A 22971-nucleotide genomic window follows, 5' to 3' on the forward strand; every position below is an offset into this window, starting at 1 on the left:
GATCCAGCGACCCCAAATGTAGGGAAAGAGTGAGAGCTGGAAGGGGGCTGGCTGCGGGGGACAGGGCAACCGGCTGTGGACGGTGCAGGTCAAAGGTGGGGCGATTTGGGCCTGAGCCCGGCCACCTTGGCTCCTGCCTGCCTGCCTGCCCTTTATCAGAGTTGTGACTGCTAATTGGGCTGGGAACTGCAGCATTCGCACAGCCAGAATTGCTGTTTGGAAGACTCAGGCAAGCTCAGGTGTGCAAATCCACAGCCTTTGGTGGACTTTGCAGTAGCAGCAAAGAGATCCCCCTCCATCGGCGGCTGCTTTCAAAGCTCCCGTTCCCCCAAAGCCCCGTTTGTCAGGGTGGGCTCGCCCAGCGTGGTGCCTTGGGAAAGAATTCTGCTCGGATGGTGGAGCGGGAAGAAGCTGGTTTCCTGTCCCCTTTCAGATGGGAGCTGTTCCCACTGTGGGTCCCTGGGTCTCCCAGACCTTCCGAGCTTTATCCCACAATCGGATCTCAGGGAGAGACTGGCTTGTTACTCAATTCCATTCTGCCCCAGAGCCAAAATAATTAATTTCTTCCTGAAATGAAGCTCTGGGGTGCAATCCCCCTCCCCGCAAGGCTTTGGCTGACTTCTCCACCCCCCCCCCCCGCTTTTCCCCAGGTTGGAACGAGTTGCTGATCGCCTCCTTCTCCCACCGATCCATTGCGGTCAAAGACGGGATCCTCCTGGCCACAGGCCTCCACGTCCACAGGAACAGTGCCCACAGTGCGGGAGTCGGGGCCATCTTTGACAGGTGAGGGGCAGCGGCTGGTGGGAGGGGCGCCCACGGCCTCGTCCGCTCCCCTCTCGTGCCCGGGACCCAGCCGCGGCCTTTGTGGTGAAGAACGAGACCACGACCGGCCCTTGGGATGCCGGAGAGTCCGCGAAATGCGCTCAGCCCCCCTGCAAAGGGGGCAGGGAAAGACCCCTGGCTTCAGAGCAAGGCCAACCTAGGCCGGTCCCTCTCTTCTTGTGGCCCCTGCAGGGTATTGACCGAACTTGTGTCGAAGATGCGAGACATGCAGATGGACAAGACCGAGTTGGGGTGCCTGCGAGCGATCGTCCTCTTCAACCCAGGTAAGTGACCTCCGCAAGGAAGGACAGGGAAGATACCCCCACACACCCTCTGCCCCTCACCCAGTGCAAATCCGGTCCCGGAGCCGGCAGATGCTGGCAGCCCTTGAGGCTGTGGCTGGGCGTCTTCTGTCAGCAGGACAGGCTTTGCTTGCTCCGGCTCTTTCGCTGCGAGAAAAGGAGCATTAATGAATGAGATCTGAGCAGCTACGTCTTCAAGGCAGATACAGGAAGTCCTCGACTACGAACCCACAACTGGAACTGTGGTTGGTGTGGTCGTAAAGACGCCACCTGACTGCACTAACTAATGACAGCAATCCTGGCACTCCCCATTGTGGTTGTTAACTGAGAATCGCAGGTCATTAAGTGAGTGCCCACCCAGTCCACGCCATTCCAGGCTCGACCCCTCCTGCCCCCCCAGCCTCTGTAAGGCAAGGCACTGCCTCCTGCTGCCTGTCTGCCCCCCCACACTTCTGCCTTTTGGCTTACAGGGCAGCCCGTGTGGCTCCGGGGCTGCCTGCCACGTCCTGGGAGGCCTCAGCCGCCCAGCAGGCATGTGCCCGCCCGGCTGCCTTTGCTCCCGTCCCCTGCCTGCCCTTTTGCCCTTGGGCCCGGCCGTGGTGGCCCAAGCAGAAGGGCCTCCCTGCCTTTGTCCTTGGAGCAGCTTCTCTGGCAAAGGATCCCTACCCGCGGCTGCTCCCTGGGCCTTTGGCGCACTCTGCGGCCTTCCTGAAGCCCGGCTGCCTTCGGGAGGCTCTGCTTCTGCTTTGGCTGCAGCAGCCGGGCACCAGAGGCGAAAGGCTGGCGCAGGGAATGTGGGGAGAAGGAAGGCTTCCCCGGGCACGGCAGGCGGCCTCAGAGCCACGCGGTTCTGGGGCTCTTGCTGCCCCACAGGGCAGAGTGCAGGCTGGCGAAAAGGGCACGCTGGCAGGAGGAGGTGGGGGAATTGAGGTACCCAATTGAGGTAAGGGCAGGCAGGCTGCCAAATTTTGGTCATGTGATGGGGGGGGCACTGCAACCGCTTGCAACAGAGGTGATTTTGAGCCCAGGCCATTAGTCCGTTTTTTCAGCATCATCATAACTTCAAACGGTGACTGAACAAATGATCACAAGTCAGGGACCACCTGTGAAGGCAAGGTGAGAGTTTTGGGTTCTCCCCCCCCCATAAAGCACCTAAGCAGAAATAAGGGTTAAAGTTTGCAGTTTTTTCAAAAAGTTTAAATTGCAAGTTGTGAGGGGGCCATTCTTGAACGGATTTCCTCTGTGAAGAACCGTCCCTCTCAAAGGCCAGGGGTCCTCCTTAAGTGGGCCTAAAGGCAGGCTGACCCACTCTTGTCGCGCGACTCCTTAGAGTGGAAAGAATGGAAACCAACCCACGAAAAGGGAGGTAAGACTTTTGAGCTTTCTGACTTCAGATTTCCCACCTGTGGAAGGTCCAAACTCTTCTCACACTTCAGAGGAAGCTTTCAAATACGAGTCTCCAAAATGTAGAGGGGTAGAGTGGGAGGAGGAAGAGGAGGAGGAGGAGGCATTCTTCCCACAAAACCCCTAACTGCAGCCTGGAAGTCTTTCAAAGTGTCTACATTTTTAAGAGATGTAAAAAATATTTCCTCTTGGGAATATTCTCCAATCTTGCCAAAGCCTTAATTAACGTCAGCAATGTGCACGTGCCGTTATGGTCAGCTGTCGCAGGAGCAGAAACTGGGTCTTAAGGAGGAGCAGGAGCTGAGTAGCCGGGGCATCGCAGGGCGAGGACTTGGGACGGGGGAAAGGACGGCATCCTCCCGATACCCAAATGGACGTCCCCGTGGGAAGAGGCCCAGATTGCTCTACCGTTCCCCAGGGCAGGACACTGGATTAGATGACAGGAGGCCAGCTGCAAAGTATCCTAACAGTAAGAGGGGTTGGAAAGCAGAGTCAGTGCGCAAGAGAAGCAGGACTCCCCAGTGTTGGCGGGCTTCCAGTTGAATCTGGAAGAGGCCCTCCCCCGGGGTGCCCTTGATTCCGACTCTTTGAGCTCCTTTTTGATCCTGCAGTCAGGCTTAGGGGCCCAGGGAAGCTCTCTCGGTGGGGCCTTCCACAGCCCTGTGGCTGGGAGTGCCCGCATCGCAGGCGGAGGGCCTTCCTCGGCATTGATCACCCAAGCGCTATTCTGGGCTCAGCTTCCGAGAGCGACAGCCTCCAGGAGCTTCCACGGAGAGGGGCTGTCACAGCGCATTAAGGCCAAGGGACTTTCCCAAAGCAGGCCATTACGGCAGGAGAGCTGCAGGAGGACCAGTTCGGCAGGCAGCCTGAACGTTCAGCTCCTTGGGCCCCCTGAAGCTTTGGGGGGAAAGTCCTACTGGATGGTGTTTGGGAAGAAAGCTTTTTGTAGGATGAGAGCGTCACGTTAGATCAGTGAGAGGCATCTGAGAGAGTAACCGAGTTTGTCAGGTTATGCAATCCCGACCAATTGTGGAGCAACGTGGAGAGGAACGGGCTGATGTAGGACCAGATCCCATCGAGATCACTTTGATCTTCTCTCGTGCAATCCCAGCTTGGCTCTCATGTCAGGTTCCCACTCCCAAAACTCTCGTGGGCAGCGCCAAATGGGTCCGGGGTGCCCGCTGGGGCTGCTGCCGACTCCAAGCACGGAGCGAGTGGCCTTTGCGGTGCCTGTTGACAGACAGCCTGTGTTCCCTTCGCGTTCCTTGCCTCCTCTTGCAGACTCAAAGGGTCTCTCTAACCCGGCTGAGGTCGAAGCCCTGCGGGAAAAGGTCTACGCCTCGCTGGAGGCCTACTGCAAGCAGAAGTACCCTGAGCAGCCAGGGAGGTGAGTCTCTCCTCGCTCGGGGGGGGGGCTTCGCACAGCCTCCCCATACGCAGAGAGCCGGGTGCGAAGTAAGCCAGCACTTGCTTGGTGTGGCATCAGCTCCCCGAATTCTGACCCACCTCCAGGGTCAACCAGGCAGGGCACGGGAATTTCCCGGATCTTGCAAGACATTCGTCTTTCGTGGGTGGTCTTTTTTTTTTTAAACCAGAATTCCTCCCCCCCTCCCATTTCCTCTGCATGACGAAATCAGAGTAACCTAATGGTAATTAACGCTGGAGGCTGGACTGGGGCCAGGATCCCACTGCTGCTCTCCAGACTGGCTGCCTCCCAAGCTGGTTGACTCTGCTGGCCGAGAGGGTTGCATTCTGAGCCCCCCCCCCGGAGAGCAGGAGCGTGGCTGGGGGTCCCAGCTTCTCTAAAGAACTTGTGGCTGGGGAGGGGAAGGAAAAATGCCCCCCTTCCCCCAGCAATGGGTCAGTCTCCTCCCTGGGAGCAGTTTTGCTACGGGCCCTCTGGTGCCAGTTTAACCAAGATAGACCTGAGGCGTTTGCTGCGGGGGGGAGGTGTGTGTGGGGGGCTGTCAATGGCTGCTTTTCTGGCGAGATGCCCCCCCCACACACACACACCAGTGACAGGGCCAAAGGAAGCCAGCCAAGCTAACACAGGCTTCTCCGCCTTGCTCTTCCCTGGCAACTCTGTGGGGATGTGACCATCAATGCACCCAGCCCGGCCCCCTCCTGAAACGCACCACAGACCATCTTCCTGTTATCTTTCAGTCAAATGATTCTTAAAAGCTGGTTGCTTCATAGTTAAAATGTTTCTGTACATCTGTTTTAGCTTAAATATGAAGTATTTGGGCTGGAGGGAAGAGACTGGTAGGGCTTGGTTTGGATTTTCCTGGCCGCGCGCCCACCCGCCCGCTCTGCTTGCCAGCTCAGCATCTGAAGGAAATGCTAGTCAGGATGCAACCCTCCCCATTCTGCCCTCCCCCCTCCATAGCCAGGAGTGCGGCAGCCCTCGGCCCTTTGAGCACTCTGGGGAGGAGGACCCCAGACCCCTCGTGGAGGGCCTGAAGGGAGGGGCAATGGGGCAGGAGGACTGAGATCACCAGAGGGGCTGCTGGAAAGCGGATGCAGCCTGTTGGAGCCCAGTTTCTCTCTGCCTGTGCTTGTGTGTTTGTTGTGGCATTTCCTGAATCAAAGGAAGCCGCAGTGAGGTCTGGAAACCGGGGGCCAGGGTGTTCTGGGAAGGGCGCACTGTCTCTCGTGCGCCCTGGAGATGGTCATTTGCATAGCCAGCTCTGCCTGGCCGTTCAAGGGCCCTCAGCCGATCGACACAAAGCCAAACACGTGTCCACATGCTGAGCCGGGCAGCAGGTTCATGACTAGAAGGTCTGCAAATACCCAGAAGCCCAAAGCAACCCACCACCACATCGTGGCTTACCGGGCAGGCTGGGTCATTCCACAGGCTAATAACCGGGACGAGGGCCCAACCGGCTGTCAGCCACAGGAGCCAGATGAACCACACAATTGGAAGACGGTGGCCGAGGGGGCGGTGCAGCTGATTTTAACATTAAAAAGCCAACAATAGGATGAAGAGAAGAGTCGTGAATCGCCAGAGGAGGAGGCTGCCTGGCCTTCTTCCGGGAGGCCTGGCGAAGGAAGGCCGATTTTGCAGGAGGCCCTTGAAAAGTCTCCTCCTGGACGGACGGGCGGGGCTGTTGTGACGCGCCTCCCTCTTTTCTAGGTTCGCCAAGCTGCTGCTCCGCCTGCCCGCCCTCCGGTCCATCGGCCTGAAGTGCCTGGAGCACCTCTTCTTCTTCAAGCTCATAGGAGACACGCCCATCGACACCTTCCTGATGGAGATGCTGGAAGCGCCTCACCAGATGACTTAAAGGACGCTGGGCCGGCCAGCTGCTCTCCTCAGCCCAGGGGGCTGCCTGCCACCGGGACCTCTGCTCTGGGACCCGTCCTGCTGCCGCCTCTCCCCCCTCACCTTGCAAGGGAGGCTGCCTGCTCCCCCCCAGGAACATTGGCCTGGCTGGCTTGGCCCTTTGCCGCTTCCGCAAACCACCTGCCTCTGAAGACAACCAGCTTTTGCAGATGGAGAATTGCTTGCACTTGGGGCCCTGCCCCTCCTCCATCAAGGCTTTGGTTCCCCCCCCCCCGGCAGAAGTCGGAATTTACTCCACCTCCCTTGAAGGGTTTTGGGATTCTGGGACGCCGCCTTCAGAACAAGGCATTGTGGGAAACAAGTCATGTGTTGCCGGAGGGCAAACGAGAGGCCGGCCTGTAGAGAGATGGCATTTCCTGGGCAGGAGCCGGAGCAAGGCCACCTCCTCAAGCCAGGGGTGGGCAGGGCTACGAGCCGGCCTTCGCTGACACACACACACACACACACACACCGCCGCCCCTGCTTGCTTACGTGGGCAGAGTGTCTTTGCTGAGAGACGGGCAGGTGAGCCACCCTATGCAGGGCCTGAGACAAGAGACCTCTCCCCGTTCTTGCACAGAGCAGTGCAGACTTCCCCTGAGGGGCACCCCCTTTTAATTGGGGGGAGGGAGGGGGCCTTGGCTGTGAAAGAGAGAGGAGTCAAGGGAAGCTCTGGCTTGCTGGCTGTCAGTGGGCTTCCCTGGGCCGATGCTCTGAGAGCGCCAACCCCGGGGGGGGGGGCAGAGGAGGGGCTGCCCTGGCCGGCTTCCCAGGGTCACCAGAGAGACCAGGAGGAGGAGGAGGCGGGGGGAGAAGGGGGGCCCTCAGGTTGGGCTCTGGGCAGTCTGCCCTCCCCGGAGCCCCACATCTGCCCAGGCAAATTGAGGGAGGAAGGCCTGTGGCCTCTGCCCTGCCTAGAAGAGGGAGGGGTGTCGTGAGACACAAACCCCACTCGGAAAAGCGATCCTTTGGGAACAGAAGCTGGTCTCCCCCTCCAGCTCACAAAAATAGCCCTAAAAGCTGCTTCATCCGGGCGGGTTCAGGCGCTGCCCTTGCCTCGCCCGCTGCTCCGTCTCCCGGCGCCCAAGCCTGACGGTCCAAAGGCGGCCCCGAGAGTTGGGGCAGCCCATTGAAGCCCGAGCCGCCCTTGCGCCGGCCGGGCCCCGGGAGCCCCGGCGGGGAGGGGGGGACGCCCGTTTCCCGGCGGAGTTCAGATCAGCCACGGCGGCGGGGAAAAGGGCTGCCTCCTGCGGAACGGCTGCCGGGCTTCCTCGCTCGCCGTCGGCGCAGCGGTCGAGCCCGGCCCTGCTCAGCGGCTTCGGCTGCTGGCGAGGAAGCGGCGGGCTCTGCTCCGACCGGAGGCCGGTCGCGCTCCGCGGCTGCCCGTCCAGGGCTCCGTTCCCAGTTTCCGGGGGAGAAAGTGGAGGAGATGGAGGAAGCACAACTCACGCGCGCCCCCGCCCCGGGACGGCCCGGCGAGCTGCTCGCGAGCGGCTGGACGCCCCGGCGGCGCTGGCTTGTGGCTGTCCCCCCCCCGCCCCCCCGTTGGTTACCCTGCCCGGCTGGGGGAGGATGCCGGGCTCGCCCAGGCGCGGGAGACGCGGGATTTCCTGGCCGGGGAAGGCAGGCAGCGCAATGCGGAGCCGTGTGGGGCGTCCCGAGGGGGCCACGGCCTTTCCCACCAGGAGTTTCTGCTCCGGGGCGGGGGGGGGGCTCCTACACTTGAGGTGGCGCGATGCGTGTGTGTATACATGTATGTAGTGTAGATATATACACTGTACAAATCTCAGTCACGTATGCATAATAATCCCCCCGCCTTTGGGGTTCACTTTCTGCTCTTCGTTCTCCGACCCGCTTTCTCTCCCCATTTCGCTTGCTTCGGGGGAGCCAGAGTCCTGCCTCCCCCCCTCCGAGCTGATGGCAAAGAAAACGGAGCTTCGTCACCCGAGCAGAGGGGAGCGCATCTATTTTCAGATGCCGGAGCGCGGGGGGGGGCGAGCCGGGGCTTAGCGACCCCCGACATTGAGGAGAGGGGAGGCCGCCGCTTTCTCCGTCCGGAGCGCGTAGCTGAAACGGGCGATAAAAGAAAAAGCGGGGGAGAGAGAAGGCGAGCGAAATATCTAAGTGTCAATAAAGCTAAATATCTATTTTTGTACAAATGTAATTTTATCCCTTACGTATGCTTAATTTGGGGGGGAGGGGGCTGCTTTTATAGGATTTGTCCTAAATCTCCCGTTAATATGCTCAGCCTTGAGACGCCTCTGTGAAGCAAAGGACAAGCTTTATTTCGTGTTGAAATTTCTTTATCCCAAATCTAAGAAATCGCTTTTCGGTGAATGGATTTCGGTCCCCTCCCCGTCCGGAGACACACAAAACACAACGACGTCTGGTTGCGCCCCCTCCGAGATTCTCTTTTTGCAGCATTATCTCTACTGTGAAATCACGACCCTGTATTATTGTTCACTAAAAATAAAGCTAATTAATAAAAAAAATCTGCTGGAAATGCCAGTATTTTGATGAAGTGTACTAGGGTTGTTTTGAAAAAAAAAAGGTAAAGGAAAATATACGAGCGTTTTAAAGCACCGGCGTTCTGCTTCTCTTTTCTTTCGGACGTTCCGCGCTCGCTTAAATTTGCCCCCCGGGAACCCCGTTTCAGGTACTTTTTGCCACTTAGAGCGAAGTCCGGGAGTGTCCGTATAACGGCGCAAGGGAGGCTGGTCTGGAAATGGCGGGGATGGTGGAGACTCAAACCTCGCCTGCCGCTCTGCTTCCTGTTGCTGGAGGTGGGGGCGGCGGGGCGGGGGGGGGGGTCCGCTGCACGCCAGTCAAGCGGCGGCGGCTGACCCTCCTTTCGCTTGATGCAGGGTGCGGAGGGGGGGCAGGTTGGCTTCTTACTCGTTTGGGCTCCCCGCGGCTTTTTCTTTCGGGGACCTGGGGACCTCTTCGCATTGCGCAGCTGAGGAAAGACTCGTTCCACGGAACCGGTTCAGGACGGCAGCCGACGCCCCCAACAGCAGAGCCCGACTTGCCTTGAAAGCCTCTGCCTGACGCCTTCAGAGAAGCGGGGGGGGGGGTCGGCTGTGGGGCTTGCCTGAGTGTGGATGGAGATTGCAGGATCTCCCTGGAAGACCAGCACAGCTCCTTCATTGGCCCAGACCTCAAAGCCCCCCCCCCCCCGCCACACACACGTAGGGGGAATCTGGGAAGGCAGAGAATTGGGTGCTGCCCCTTTGCTCCTCACCAATACTCGATTGATGGATTATGTACCCAGAAAATAAGACTCCCAGAGCTGGAAGGAACCTCGGAGGTCTTTAATCCAACCACCACCACCCCACACTACTCGAGGCAGGATACCATCCCAGTCAAGTGGTTGTCCAGTCTATTTTTAAAACTTCCAGTGATGGAGCACTGGCTTCCTTCGTGTCTCCCCTCCCCCAATCCTTCTTCTCTTCCTTAGGCTAGCTCAGAAGTAGGCAACCTCGGCTCTTTTATGACTCATGGACTTCAACTCCCAGAATTCCCGAGCTGGCTCAGGAATTCTGGGAGTTGAAGTCCATGAGTCATGAAAGAGCCGAGGTTGCCTACCCCTGGGCTAGCTAGACATACCTAGTTCCCTTACGCATTCATCATCCTTTCACACTTTAGACTGAGAGTGCAAACACCACGTTCCTCCTCCGAACTTCTCCATCTGGTCTGGGGCTCCTCCTGCCCAGCCGATTGCAAAGGATCCGGGGATCTTGCAGCAAGCTAGGAAGCTTTCCAGGCTCACTACTGGGTGAGCCCAAAGCTCCTTTGGTCTCAGGCATTCCTGTCAGGAAGGAGAACCAGCTGGGCACCACTGCAGGTGTGTTGTTTTGCAGCTGCTGGACCTCGAGGTTGCTGTTCCTCACACAAGAACATCTGGGCAGGGGTTATTCTTGCTGCCACCCAAGGCTCTTCCCAGGTGCTTGAGTGAAACACCTAGTACTTTAAACACTATTTCACAACATGACAGCGTGCACATACAAACCAAAATGATAAGTAAGATTTATAAAGCGTTTACAATATATGCAGAGGAACCGAAGTGAGTGAATTGGGATTTAATTAACAGGTAAGTTTGTCTAGGATTGTAACCTAAACATTAAATGACAAATATGCGCCAAGGAATTCAAAGTGGCAATTAGCAAAAGAGGCAACAGTTTTGCCTCATTTTCCTCTTTTTAGACTGCTGCACCACAAACTCCATTTCATGAAAAACCCCAACGGTGCAAAATGTGCTCTGGGCTGCTTTTCTCCATTTGAGATCCCCAATTTTTCTTTTGCTTGCACGCCCTCCAGACATCCTAGCAGCTCACTAAGAATCAACCAAGAAAAAGATCACTATCCATTTTAGAGAAAAGAGAACCATGTAGAATCAAAGGAAATGAACTACAAATCCTTGTGGCCAATTTGGAGTAATTGGATTGCAGCTGCTCAGTAAATCAATAAATGCAGTATCAAGAGACAGGATTTCCATTTCAAACGCAAGACCATCTAAAAGCTGCTGCAGCAGCAAAGCCCCCAGGCCACCTTCCCGGAGGCACAGGTCTCTTCAGCCAAGACGTTTGCCCTGCTGGCAGAGGGCAGATGAGAGGAGCAGGGCCGAACCTTTGGGGGCAGGGGGGTCCAAAGCAGGGGTTGCCTTCGGGCAGAGTCTGGCATGGAGATGGGGCGCAAAGCTGACAAGCAAGTCCTTCTAAAACAGTTTCCCAGACACATGGACTTCAAGTCCCAGAATTCCCAACTAGCCACATGCTGGCTGAGGAAGTCCAGGAGCTGAAGTGCACTCTTAAAGTTGCCACAGTTGGGAACTGCTGAGAGCGACCATTTGCAGCTGTGCTGGGAACTCTTTGGCCCCACCACGTTTAGACCAGGGGTGTCAAACTCAATTTCATTGAGGGCGGCATCAGCATTGCGGTTGCCCTTAGGGGGCCGGGTGGGTATGGCCTGGGAGGGCGTGGCCTACTGGGTGGGCGTGGCCAGCTCTACATCGTTGGCATCAAGGGTGCCTATGGGGGCCTGGGCAGGAGTGGGACAGATCTGAGGGTCTCTGGCAGAAGGAGGGTCTCTGGGCCAGGGCCAAGGCAGTGGGGGCCGTTCCCTCACTGTTTCCAGGATGGCTTCGCGGGCCACATGAAACCACTTCGTGGGCCGGATCTGCCCCTCCCCGCCTTGTGTTTGACATGTCTGGTTTAGACATTCATGGGGCCCCGAGAACTTCACAGTACCCGTGGTACAGTTCAGAAATACACTGCAAGTAACAATAACGTCCATTTATATTTTTCTCAGCACCCCCCCCAGTGACCCCCCCAGCCTCGCTATGAGATTCGGGGCCGGCAGGAGGGCCGCCGCGGGCTCGCGAGGGGCGCCCACGTGCCACGGCCTTCCCGCGCACGGACGGCCGTAAGGACGACGGGCAACCCGACGGCGGCCCTAAAGGCGCGGCCCGATGCTCGTCCTCCCGGGAGAGAAATCCACCGAGAGCCCCAGGACCGCGGCTGTCCCTTGGCCGGCGGGGAGCTGCCCGGGGGCCGCCGAGGGGGGAGGGCCCAGGTCGCCGCGCGCGCTCCAGCCCCGCCGGGCCGCCGTCCCCACGCCGGGCGAGAGTCCTCCGAGGGGAGCGAGGGCGAAGCCGAGCAGCCCAGGAGGCGGCGGCGGGCAGGGCGCGCCTTCCAGGCCGGCCCTCTGCTGCCCCCCGGCGGACCCCCGGCGCTCCCGCACCGCACCTCGCCGGCTAGGAGGGAGGCGCGCCCCCGGAGCGGGGGAAGGCGGGGCCTGAGCGGGCGGGGGCCTCACGGAGGGCGGGGCCGCTCCTTCGCCCTCCCCCCGCGATGCCCCCCTCCCGGCCGGGCGGGGCCCGAAGGCGCGCGGGCTTCCCGGCCCCCCTCCCCGCCCAGCCCGAGCGCGGCTGCCTCGCCGGGGGCCGAGCGGGAGAGCTGGGCCGGGGGGTCGGAGCAGGGCGGCGGCCTCCGAGGCCCCTTCCCGCGCTGGGGCTGCATGCAGGCGGAGCGCCGTCGGCTCCCCCGCTCGCAAGCTCCGCCCCGGCCAGGCTGCGGAGGCCCGTCCGGCGAGGGCGGCAGAGGGAGCCCGTCCTCCACGCCGCGCGCCCTGGCCCGGCGCGGGCTGCTCTTGCCGAGCCTGCTCCCCGCAGAGGCTGCCCGGCTCCCCTTCCCCGGCGCGGGCGGCCCCTGCCCGCCTTGGAGCGCTGCGCCGGGGAGAGGGCAGGGACGGGACGCCGCCTTCAGGGCTGCGCGCACCCCGGCTGCCCCGGCTTCCTAACGTCTGAAGCTCGGCCGGGCCACGCGGGGCGCGAAGAGAGAGGAAGCCCGTCTCGGGCGCCCGTTCCTCCTCTGCGGGAGGCCCCCCCGGGCGGGCGGGGACCCAGAGCCGCGTCTCAGCTGGAGACCCGCTGGGCCGCCTCCCCGAAGAGGAGGGAGGGGGTCGCCTGCCTGGCTCGGGCACAGCCGGCCCCACGGCAGGCGGACGGGGGGGGGCGACTCCCGGCGTGCTCAGCCTTTGGCGACGTGTTCGCGGGGGGGGGGCTGTTCCTGCGCTGCGGTCCCAGTTCTGCCGTCTAAACTGCGCGAGGCACTTGCAAAGGAGATGGAGGGGCAGTTCCCGTTCCTCCGCCTGGCCTGGTGGGCCCCAGATGGCAACGGGGAAGACGCTTCTGTCTCCGCGGTTCTGACCTGGGGAAGGTCGTCTCTGCAGGGCTGGAACGGACTCTCTGGCGCCTGGCGGGACCCCTAAAGCTTGCAGGACGTGGGAGCTTCTAGTGCAATTCATCTAGCAGGACAATCTGAAGGTTGCTTTCCCTGTTAACTAGAAGAACATTGAATTCAGTTCGAACTGCGGGGATTTCTTTGCTCCTGGAGGACTGTCACCAATGGCCGGGTCAACATTTGCCCAAGAAAGGCAGCTAATAAAAGCAGCACTTTGCTTGAGTCTGGTTTTGGTTTCTTATTTTAATCTGTGGTTTCATTAAATTCTTCTCTTGTTTCATACGCAATTTTTTGTGAGCTTTCTGGAGCATCTTAATACTGAAAGATGGAATGAAAATGTATGATAAATCAAACAAATGCTGAAATTCTCCACAAACCACAAAATGCTTTGTACAGCTAGAGCGAGTACGAAAAAGGGAGGGGAGGGCCCAGCAAACAAAAAGCTTATTCCCTTATTCTGTCGCTGCTTTAAAGGAAAGTAGAAAAGTCTGTCCACCAAGAGAAGACGCCAAAACATGAGCCAAGAAGAAGGAAGAGGTTGTGCAAGGTTAAGTTCTCAGCAAAGGCAATTCTTTGGATTCCTTGGTGCCTAGACGTAAGCACCATAAATATTAGTGTAGTTTAGCTGAACACTGGAAGATTTAGAATAGAATAGAGCTGGAAGGGACATCATCATTATCATCATCATTATTATAAAACTTATTCATAAAACATCAAACTCAGTCAACTGAACACTCAAATTGACTGGCACTAATGGTTGACACGGGTTGCTGCCAGCATCCTAGGTATCAACCAGGTATCTCCTTAAAATTGACCATCGCACAGTCAGCCAGATGTTCAGACTGGCTTTGGCATTTTTGTCTACCTATCGAGTCTACCAAGGACCTGGGATAGGCAGATGTGGATGTTTGATGGTATTACAGATATTTCCGCAGGATGGAAGCAGTTCCTAATAAGGCCACCTTTTGCAATTGACTAATGGCGAATTTGTCAATGCCGATGATGGTGTTCAAGTGGTGCTCCAGTTGTTTTGGGATTGCACCCAAGGCGCCTATTACTATTTGTACTACCCTTGCTTGCCTTTGCCACAGTCTTTCTATTTCTGTTTGTAGGTCTTTGTTATCTTCTCCAGTTCTTTCTCATTTATTCTGCTGTCTCCAGGCACCGCCACGTTCCCTATCCAGACTTTTTTGTCTTTCTTATCGACAATTGTTAAGTCCGGGGTGTTATGTTGCAGGTGCTTTGTCTGTTTGAATTCTGAAGTCCCAGAGCAGTTTAACTTTATCATTTTCTATGACTTTCTCTATTTTATGATCCCACCAGTTCTTTCTTACAGGCAAATGATATTTCTTACAGATCTTCCAATGCACTTTGTCGTGCCGCTGCTCGTAGTCAGTCTGTGCGATCTTCTTGCAGCAGCTTACCGGGTGGACCGCTGTTTCTTCAGCTTCTTTGCAGAGGTGGCACTTACTGTCTGTTGCTTTCTTCTCAATTTTGACTTTGTATGCATTTGTCCTTAATGCTGGGTCTTGTGCAGCCAAAATTAGTCCCCCGGTCTCTTTCTTCAGCTTTCCTGCTCTTAGCCATTGCCAGGTCTTGTTATTATCTGCTTTCCCAGCTATTTTCTTAATGTACTGGCCATGTAGTGCTTTGTCTTCCCATGCCTCCATTCTGTTCTTCATTTGGTCTTTCCTGTAGGCCAGTTTGGTCTCTCCAGTAGTCAGTAAACTTTCCTGACATACGAACTTCAGTGCATCTTCATCATTCTCCTTCAGATATTCTTCCAAAGCCATTTTTTCTTCTTCAACCATCTGTTTCTTTCGGGGTCTCCCATGAAGTCTCCAATTACTGCAAGTTGACCTCAGGGAGGTGATATGATATTGTGGGGAAAAAAGCGTAGGATTGGAGCAAAGTGTTGATTCTTGGGAAGATTATGGAGCAGATCTGAAGGAGATCCCTCTAACTTTCCACTTCCTTGATTTAACTGAATTTTGTTTTGATTTTTTTTTACTCTTCTAGCCTTTGCATTGGATTGTTTCCCCCCAATGAGAATAGTGCGATGCCTGGAGCGCAGGCTGGATGGAGTCCAAGCTCCTTTGCCATTAGTGACCTTGGCTAATTGGGGCAGGAGAGGGTAACAGGTCGTGCCAACCTGCCTATCTAGTCAATCCTCAACATTTACGTAGAAAGAGGTGAGTGTAAAGCATGGACTAGCAGGAGGGCAGGACTTCAGTTTTCCATTCCCAGCTCAGAGATTAGGTTGTAGTGAAGCTACAAAAGCAGCCCATCTCTACAATGCCCTTCCGGTCTTCTGGTGCACTGTCTGCCCTGATAGCAACACCAGGCACGGAGGAAGTGCGGGAGGAGTGAGAATTTCATGCTAATGGGAATGACTTCCAAATGGGAAGGGTGCAGATGGCCCCTCTGCTGCAAAAAGGGGCAGCTTCCAGCCCCTCCCACAGAAAAAGGGGGAGGAAACCGACCAAAGAGTTCAGTCACCTTGGTTGCCTGTGTAGAGGTTTCCCAATTGAAAGTTGGGTCCTTGCCGGAATACTTGGACTGGAACTTTCCCCCTAATATCCCCCTCAGCCACTTGTCTGAGATGGTAAAGGTTCTCCTGATTAAGCAAGGGGTTAGACTAGAAGACCTCCAAGGCCCCTTCCTGCTCTGCTCCTATTCTATTCTATTCTATTCTATTCTATTCTATTCTATTCTATTCTATTCTATTCTATTCTATTCTATTCTATTCTTCTGCATGCTATTCCATCCCATTCCATTTTTTTTTACAGTGCTGTTCAACCGGTCCTGCTCGTACCACCAGCCATGTGCTCACGTACCACTAGTGGTACGTGTACCACCGGTTGAAAAGCCCTGCTCCAAAGCATCAGAAGGCAGGACAAAAAACAATGGATGGAAACTAATCAAGGAGAGAAGCAACCTGGAATTAATGAGAAACTTCCTGACAGTGAGGACAATTAACCAGTGGAACAGAAGTTGCCTTCAGAAATCCTGGGCGCTCCATCACTGGAGGTTTTTAAGAAGAGTCTGGACAGCCATTTGTCCAGAGTTGTATAGAGTCTCCTGCTTTAGCTAGGGGTTGGACTGGAACAGGGCTTTTCAACCGGTGGTACACGTACCACCTGTGGTACATTAGCACGTGGCAAGCGGTATGCAGCCCTGCCCAACCAAGTGTAGTGGGGCAGGGAATGAGCCAGCACAGGCAAGGACTTACTGTGAGAGAGTCCTCCAGAGCTGCAGAGTGGCTGGGGTGAGGCAAAGGCCCCAGGCTCACCTCCGACTCACCCCTGGATGAGAAAGGAGGAGGAGGTGGGCGGAGACAGGAGAGGCTATAAAAGGAGGCAGTTTGGGCGGGAGAGGGAGAGAGAAAAAAGAGGCAGCCTTGGGAGGAGGCGGAGTCAGCTCAAGCTGCATGAAGGGAAAGAAGAAGGAGGAGGGTGAGGGGAGAGGAGAGGAGATCAAGCAGGCCGGCCATGAGCCAATTTACAACTGCTGTGGCAGCCACCTGTGCTGGCAGCAGCAAACAGGCAAGAAATGCAGTGGGGAAGGGGTTGCCCTCCACGAGGAATGAAGAAAGGCAGCATTGGCTGGAGTTAAGGCACGGAGGAGGGAGGGAGGGAGGGAGATGGAGAGTGGAAGGATTCTTTATGTGCTTTTGTGACTTTGAAGTTCTGGGACATGTGCAATGTAGGCTTTGGGTTCTTAAGGAGTGTTTGGCAATTTCTATTTGGCTGATGGCTGATGTCTCGTGTTAACCTCTATTGCTCTGCTATTGTTAGCTGTAAGTTTTGCTGCAAGGTATTTTGAAGTATTTTTCTCCTGAATGGATTTTGCCTGTAGCATTCCTTTACTTATGAATGGAGCCATTTGGGGAGGCTGCCTTAGCCGGCAGCCAGTACTTATTTACATTTTTTGTCTTCCTTAAGTGCTGGCTGCCCTACTTAACTTTCCTTTCTAGCCAGTAGCTAATTCTTAAAGGGGAATGCACCTTTTTAAGCTAGTTCCTTCAATGGCTTGTCTTTTCTGTCTCTGGAGGCTTTTCCTTGTTTGATGAATATGTGGAAGAGGGAAAGAGGGGTGGTGTTCAAATTCTTCCTTCAGAAGGAGATGGGAATGCGAAAGAGGGAGGAAGGGAAGGAGGGAGGAAGGGAAGGAGGGAGGAAGGGAAGGAAGTCCCACCTTAGCACTTGGCCACCAGCAGCCCTACCATTGACTTTGCTTGTCAAAAGGTTGCGAAAGGGGAATCACATGACCCTGGGACACTGTGACCATCATAAATATGAATCAGTTGCTGAGCATCCAAATATAAATCACATGACCCTGGGCATGCTGCAATGGTCATAAGTGTGAAAAATGGTCATAAGTCATTTCAGTGCAATTGCAACTTTGAACAAGGGTTGTTTTTTTTTTTGTAGTCATCAAGTTTTTGACACCTTGCTAGGTGGTAGTCAAATATTGCCATATCCTAAAAGTGATAGAATTGGCGAAAAGGCTGAAAATCCCTGGACTAGAAGACTTCCAAGGTCTCTTCCAAGTCTGTTCTTCTGTTCTTCTCAAAGGGCCTGGTTGGCTGAGAAATCTGTCTTTGAGGCAGATGAGGAATAAATTCTCGAACTAAAAAAAGGGATCTGAGTGGGTGGACTAGGAAGCCCTTAAGGAGAAGGCTTTGGGCCAGTCATTTTCTCCTAGCCCCCCCCTCGAAGGGTTGCCATCGTGGGGAAAAGAGGAGAAAGAAGCAGTGTGAGGCATGTTTGCTGAGTTTATATTAAAAAGGCAAAACCACCACACTGGAATAATAAGAATTCAGAAGATCCTTTAGCTGGCGGGAGGGCCCACAGAGAGCCTGAGGCCACATCCTTGCCCAAAGTGGGGTTCCAAAGGGGGGCATGGCTGGCGCTTGTCCCACCGTCCACAGGCGCCTCTGCGAGTGACCTGGGAAAACACAAGGAGGGCTCCCTGGTATTTTATGCTTGACGTTATTATTATTACTGTTTGGGGTTGGCTGATGTTCTTAGTTTGGCCAAGAGGTGCTGTGGGCTGCCATTGCTTTCCTAGCTGGGCAAGATGGAAAAGGCAGCGTTGCCTTCTTGCACCCAGATTGGCCTGCTCATTTGCCCAGTTACTCAGGAGTAGAGCAAGGCCGTCCAAACGCCGTGGGAGAGGGCAGTGCAATGGGCCGGCTTCCTGTCCAGGAACCCCTCCTTCCCCCCTCCTTGCACGCTCAGCGATTCAGGGCTGGCTCAACACTGTCAGAAAGCTGAGGGAGAAAGTACACATCTGGATTCCTTTTTCCTCTTGATTCACAGATTCCAGAAACCAATCTTGTAATATCTGCCCCCCCTCCCCGCATCAGACAATCTGCTGTTCATAGTTTCCCAGTTGCGTCATCCAGCTAGACTGAAGCTGCCACTGGCTGGGGAGCCTCGGAGCCACAAAGGCAGTTGCTTCTCTTCAGGAAGGAGACGGGCTGGGCTGGCTTCCCACCATCTGGAGAGAGGAAAAGAGCAACACCTGGGCAGTGGCCCCCTCGGCTTCTGCATCGTCTCTGCCAGCGCCAGCAAAGTCAGTGCCCATCATCCACCCGGGAAGAGCTCTGGTGGTGGTGGGGCAATGGAGCTTAGAGCGGGATCCGGGTGATCCTATTTGAACACTGGATCTGTCCTGCACAAAGAGCATTGCCCAACCTCCAGTGGCGATACACTCTGGAGCCAGTGCCAAGGCAAAGCCCTCCAAGCCAAGTCAGCCCGATTAAGCCTGCAGCCAATTAATCCCAGCTACGAGGAGCTTTTATCCACATTTCAGTCCTGCATAAATGGGCAGCAAAGGCTCACTGTAGGGTGACCCTTCAGGTCAGTGGACTGACCGACTGACTGACTGACTGTGGGGTTGCCCTTTGTCCTGGAAGAGGGGAAAAATTGGGGCTCACCTCTGGCTGATGCCCAGGTGGACTGGCAGCACCTCAGCGCCCTTGCTGGTCCCCTTGGCAGGCTGGAGCCCCTGGGCAGGGGGATTCAGCCCCTCAATGAGGCTTTGGGGGGTCTCCCCTGCAGTGTCCCTGTGTGGGGTTCCCTGGCTAATGGGTGGGGCAGAACGCAGTCACGTGATCGGGTTGTGCATCTACGAGACTGTGTGTTTCCCCACTAAGTTCCGTCCACACAGACACATCAGGGCAGAGGCGAGTTAAAAGGAACAGGCGACCTGCCGTGAAACAGCAAATACGATTTTAAGAAAAGAACTGTGAAACAAATGAACTCCTTTCGATTTTTTAAAATGAAACATTTAAAAGCCTAATCAAGAAGGAAAAGTAGGAAAGGCAAAAGGTGAAGAGATTTAGAAGCCTTGTATAATATTTTATTTATTTATTTCTATCCTGTCTTTATTTTCACAAATAACTCAAGGCAGCAAACACACCTTCCTCCGCCTGTTTTCCCCACAGCAACCACAACCCTGCGGGGTGGTCTGGGCTGAGAGAGCACAAGTGGGCCAAGGTCACCCAGCTGCCTTCCATGGCTCAGGTGGGGCCGGAATGCCCCGTCTCCAGCTTCCTGGCCTGGGGAGACCAAACTGGCTCTCCATCAACACTGCAAAGTAACCCCAAGGTGGTTCTAGGTCAGAGATGGCGAACCTTTTAGAGACCAAGTGTCCAAACTGCAACCCAAAACCCACTTATGTATCGTTGGGTGCCGGGTGGGCGTGGCCCATTGGGTGGGTGTGGCTGCAGTGGTAATGGCAAACTGGGTGGGACTAAAAAGTTCAATCAATCAATCCCAACTTTTTGAGATCTTTGTTTTCCTGCGAGAAGTTGAAATAGATTGATTGATTGAACCTTTTTTTTTTGCACACGGCGGCGGAAGCCTAAAGCGAAAAGGTTTTATAAAACCCAGCTGAAGGCCTAGGAGTGGGGCGATGGCGCGCGTGCCCACAGAGAGGGCTCTGCGTGCCACCTGTGGCACCCGTGCCATAGGTTCGCCACCACGGTTCTAGGTATTCAGATACTTTATGGCAATTGAGAACTTCAGATCACCTTAAAATCAAGGTAATGTGCAATAGCTGATTATAATCACCAGGGTAGTACAAATCAGAAATCCAGAAATTATAATAATTTCTGTCTAATCTAAAAAATCTTCCTGAATTTAGCAAGTTATGGTGAGACAAAATGGTGGATTTTTTAATTCCCTGTAAACCGCCCTGAGTCCTCAGGGAAAGGGCGGTATATAAATGTAACTAACTAAATAAATAAATAAATAAATAAATAAATAAATGTGTACAAGCCCATACGTGGAATTATAATCAAGGAAGGCGTTCTGTGTCGATCCTTAAAATCAACCTTCTCTTAATAAAGGAAGGGAGCAAAAGGCTGCCCACACTGAGGCTCTGAGCGGGCCGGGAGGGGGCTGTGGGGGGTCGAGAGCCTGGACGGACAGGCGGCTTCTGCTCCCTCTGACCGCTGCCGGGGGGGGGGCCTTGTGCTGCTCCTGCCCCAGAGGGTGCAAAGGACGTGCTCTGCCCCCAGGTCACCCCCTGAGCCCCACTCTTTGCAGCTGATGCAATGGGGGGGCACTCTTGCTCTCCCCGTTTCAGTGCAGATTCCCAGATACCCGACGCCAGGCCACTGGATACCCGAGCCTGGCGTGGCAGGGGCCCTGGGAAGGAGAAGGGGCCCTGCCCCCTGCAAGCCATCTGCCTCTGGGCACTTTAAGTCTCCACACAGAGCTAAAGGATTTGGGCGGAAATATTTCCCTAAATGATATCAGGAAACTAAAGTCAGGGTTGAGCTGCATTCCTTGCTTCTCTCAGAGGTCCCCCCCTTTTTTTAAGAAAACAGCACGGTGAATTTCAAGGAACCCGGAGAGCGGTGCCATTTGGCCGAGAGAGGCCTCTCTGTGCGGCTGGTTGGCTCACATGCTCGGCCTGTAACATGGATGCCTGACAACCACACAATCTCGGTTCAACGGCACCGCGAAGCCAAGCTGGCGACTCCGAAGACAACCTTTGCAAGCTGCCAAATGTTCAGAAAAGCCGTGAAGCAACAAGCGGAGCTTGTGAGGAAGGGAAAGGGCAGGAAGCTGTTTTAGGGAACTTTGCAAGCAGACAAGCTGTCCAGCTCGCTTACTCCAGCAAGACAGTTGCGGCAGGGCTGGTTTCTTTTACACCTTTTGGTTTGCGCACCGTAATCTTTTCAGGGACTTTAGGTGGCTCCAGTAAAGAGGGCAAAAGGCAGCCATCAATTCTCAGCAGCATAAGCTGTACTGTTTTCTTCAAATTTGAACAGCACAAATAATTTAATTTAATTTTAATTTTAATTTATTAATATTTCTATACCGCCCTTCTCCCGAAGGACTCAGGGTGGTGTACAGGGCAAGAATAAAACACAAAGCTACAAAAATTAAAAAGTAATTAAATACATGCCCATAAAAAACAAAGTACATTAATAAAACCCCAATAAAATGATAGTAAAAACCCCACCAATCCCCCCTCAGGCCAGGCCGGCTTGTTCGAACAGGTATGTTTTCAGATCGCGGTGAAAGGAGCGAAGATCGGGCGCCGTCCGGAGCTCAACCGGTAACTGGTTCCATAGCTCCGGGGCGCCCACAAAGATCTCCCCCTGGGGGCCACCAATCTACATTCTCTGACCGGTGGCACCCTGAGGAGTCCCTCTCTGTGGGAACGCACAGGGCGGAGGGAAGTTGACGCCGGCAGCAGGTGTTCCCTAAGGTACTCCGGACCCCTGCCATGTAGGGCTTTAAATACCATAACTAGTAAAATAATCAACTGATTATTTAAGAACCAGGGCAAATAAATGCCTTTCTGCAGGGATCGGCAGGCGCCCCCTTGGGGACCATTCCGGGCATGGCTGCTGCCGGTGAGAAGGCCTCGGATCTGCCAAGGGGGCCTCTGAGGAGAATTTGCCTCCTGCAGCTGAAGGAAAGACTGGCGTGACCAGCCAACTAGCCATGGGCGGGCTGTTCCAGCTTCAGGAGCAGCCTTGGTTTGCCCCCTGGGAGGGGAGGGGTGCCGGCAGCCATTCAGGACCAAAGCATCTTCCATCCTGAGCTCTAGATCCAGTGGAAGCCCTTTGGCTCCAGAGGGGAAACCCACCAGAGGTCAGGAAGAGAGTCTCCTGGTCGCAGAGCTTGTGGCTGAAATTCCTCTCCATCCCTCACCGCCTCTGTTCTCACTGAAGGGCCCCCTTCTCTGGGTCACGGCCGGACCACCCCTGGCTCGAAGGGACATCCCCACTTAGCCTTGGGAAGGAGCAGGAGAGGGAGACCGCGTCTCCATTCTCAGAGGTTGCTCTGAGCACCACAGGGCTAACGGCCCCGGGGTCTGGGCCACCTGGGATGTGCTGGGGGAGGAAGAGCTTTCCTTGGCTTGCCTGGGCCCGGGCCTTGTAAACTGGGTCTGCTAGGCTGAGCCCTTGGGCCCCTGCCCCACACCTGCTTTTGGCAGGAATTCCCCCGCGAGTGACGTCCCGGCTTCCATCTCTTTTAGGAAGGCAGTAGCGCACCTCCTGCTCCAGACTGAGTTGGGTCCATCTGGCCTGCTTTGCCATTGGTCAGAACCAGAGCTCTAGCTTCTCCGTCCCGTTTGCTCTGTGGGGCCCATGAATGGACACGAGACGCCGAATGGGGACTGACCAGGGCAAAGAGAGCGCATTCCTTCCCACGAGCTGAACTCTGTGCTCCCCATGGCTGGGCATATCTCTTTAGCGATGGCGTCACATGGCTGGGTCACGGGTAACTTGTGCCTGACACCCAGATTCTTTCCGCAGGTCCTTTTGCCAAGGCATTTTGCTTGTTTTTCCTCCTCAGATGCAGTTCCCTGACATTTCGGCCTGTTAAATTTCATCCTATTTGTTCAGCCTCTTACTCAACCCTGCCTAGAAGTTTCTGGTTTTTTTTCTTTCCTGTAAATTATTCTCCGCCCTCCTAGTTTTGTTTCATCTGCAAATTTCCTAAATATCTGCCCAAGTCCCTCATCCACGTCATTGATCAAATACTTACAGCGCCCAGAACCAAACGCTACGGTGCTCCACACAATGCTTCCCGAGTAGCTGAGCTGGACCACTAGTAAGACGTCCTTGGACAGCTCAGCGGGAGCTCATCTAACAGCGCTGGTCCAACCAACGGGCTTAAGCGTAGGGTGATTATAGTGGAGCTGCATGCTGATGGTGGCTCCATCTGATTGGACTTTCAGCTTAGTGTCAGAACCCTCCCCGATCCACGTCTTAGGAAAGAAGAGCTCTTGGAGACAGGATTGTCCAAGCAGGAACTTTTACTAAAACATGACTGACAGTGGATAATCTAGACAGGATCTGGAAACTGTGTCACAGTTTGATACTTTTAAAGTGTCCCTGAGTAAAAAA

At 55.2% G+C, this 22971-nt stretch overlaps 1 protein-coding gene across 3 annotated transcripts in view; it reads left to right on the forward strand.

Moving 5' to 3' along the window:
- RXRA (retinoid X receptor alpha) overlaps nucleotides 1–22971 on the forward strand; it is a 134540-nt gene that overhangs the window by 77580 nt on the left and 33989 nt on the right. For 2 of the 3 annotated variants that reach the window (XM_083375254.1, XM_083375255.1), the window contains 4 exons: nucleotides 651–783; nucleotides 1015–1106; nucleotides 3810–3915; nucleotides 5662–8422. In XM_083375254.1, coding sequence (XP_083231380.1) covers nucleotides 651–783; nucleotides 1015–1106; nucleotides 3810–3915; nucleotides 5662–5809 — 479 coding nt within the window. In that variant the 3' untranslated portion in view covers nucleotides 5810–8422. Of the gene's footprint in view, nucleotides 1–650; nucleotides 784–1014; nucleotides 1107–3809; nucleotides 3916–5661; nucleotides 8423–22971 lie in introns of those variants that run through there. The other variant, XM_083375256.1, reaches the window with a different exon arrangement.

Source organism: Vipera ursinii (assembly GCF_947247035.1).
Source record: "Vipera ursinii genome assembly, chromosome: 16".
NCBI lineage: Eukaryota > Metazoa > Chordata > Lepidosauria > Squamata > Viperidae > Vipera > Vipera ursinii.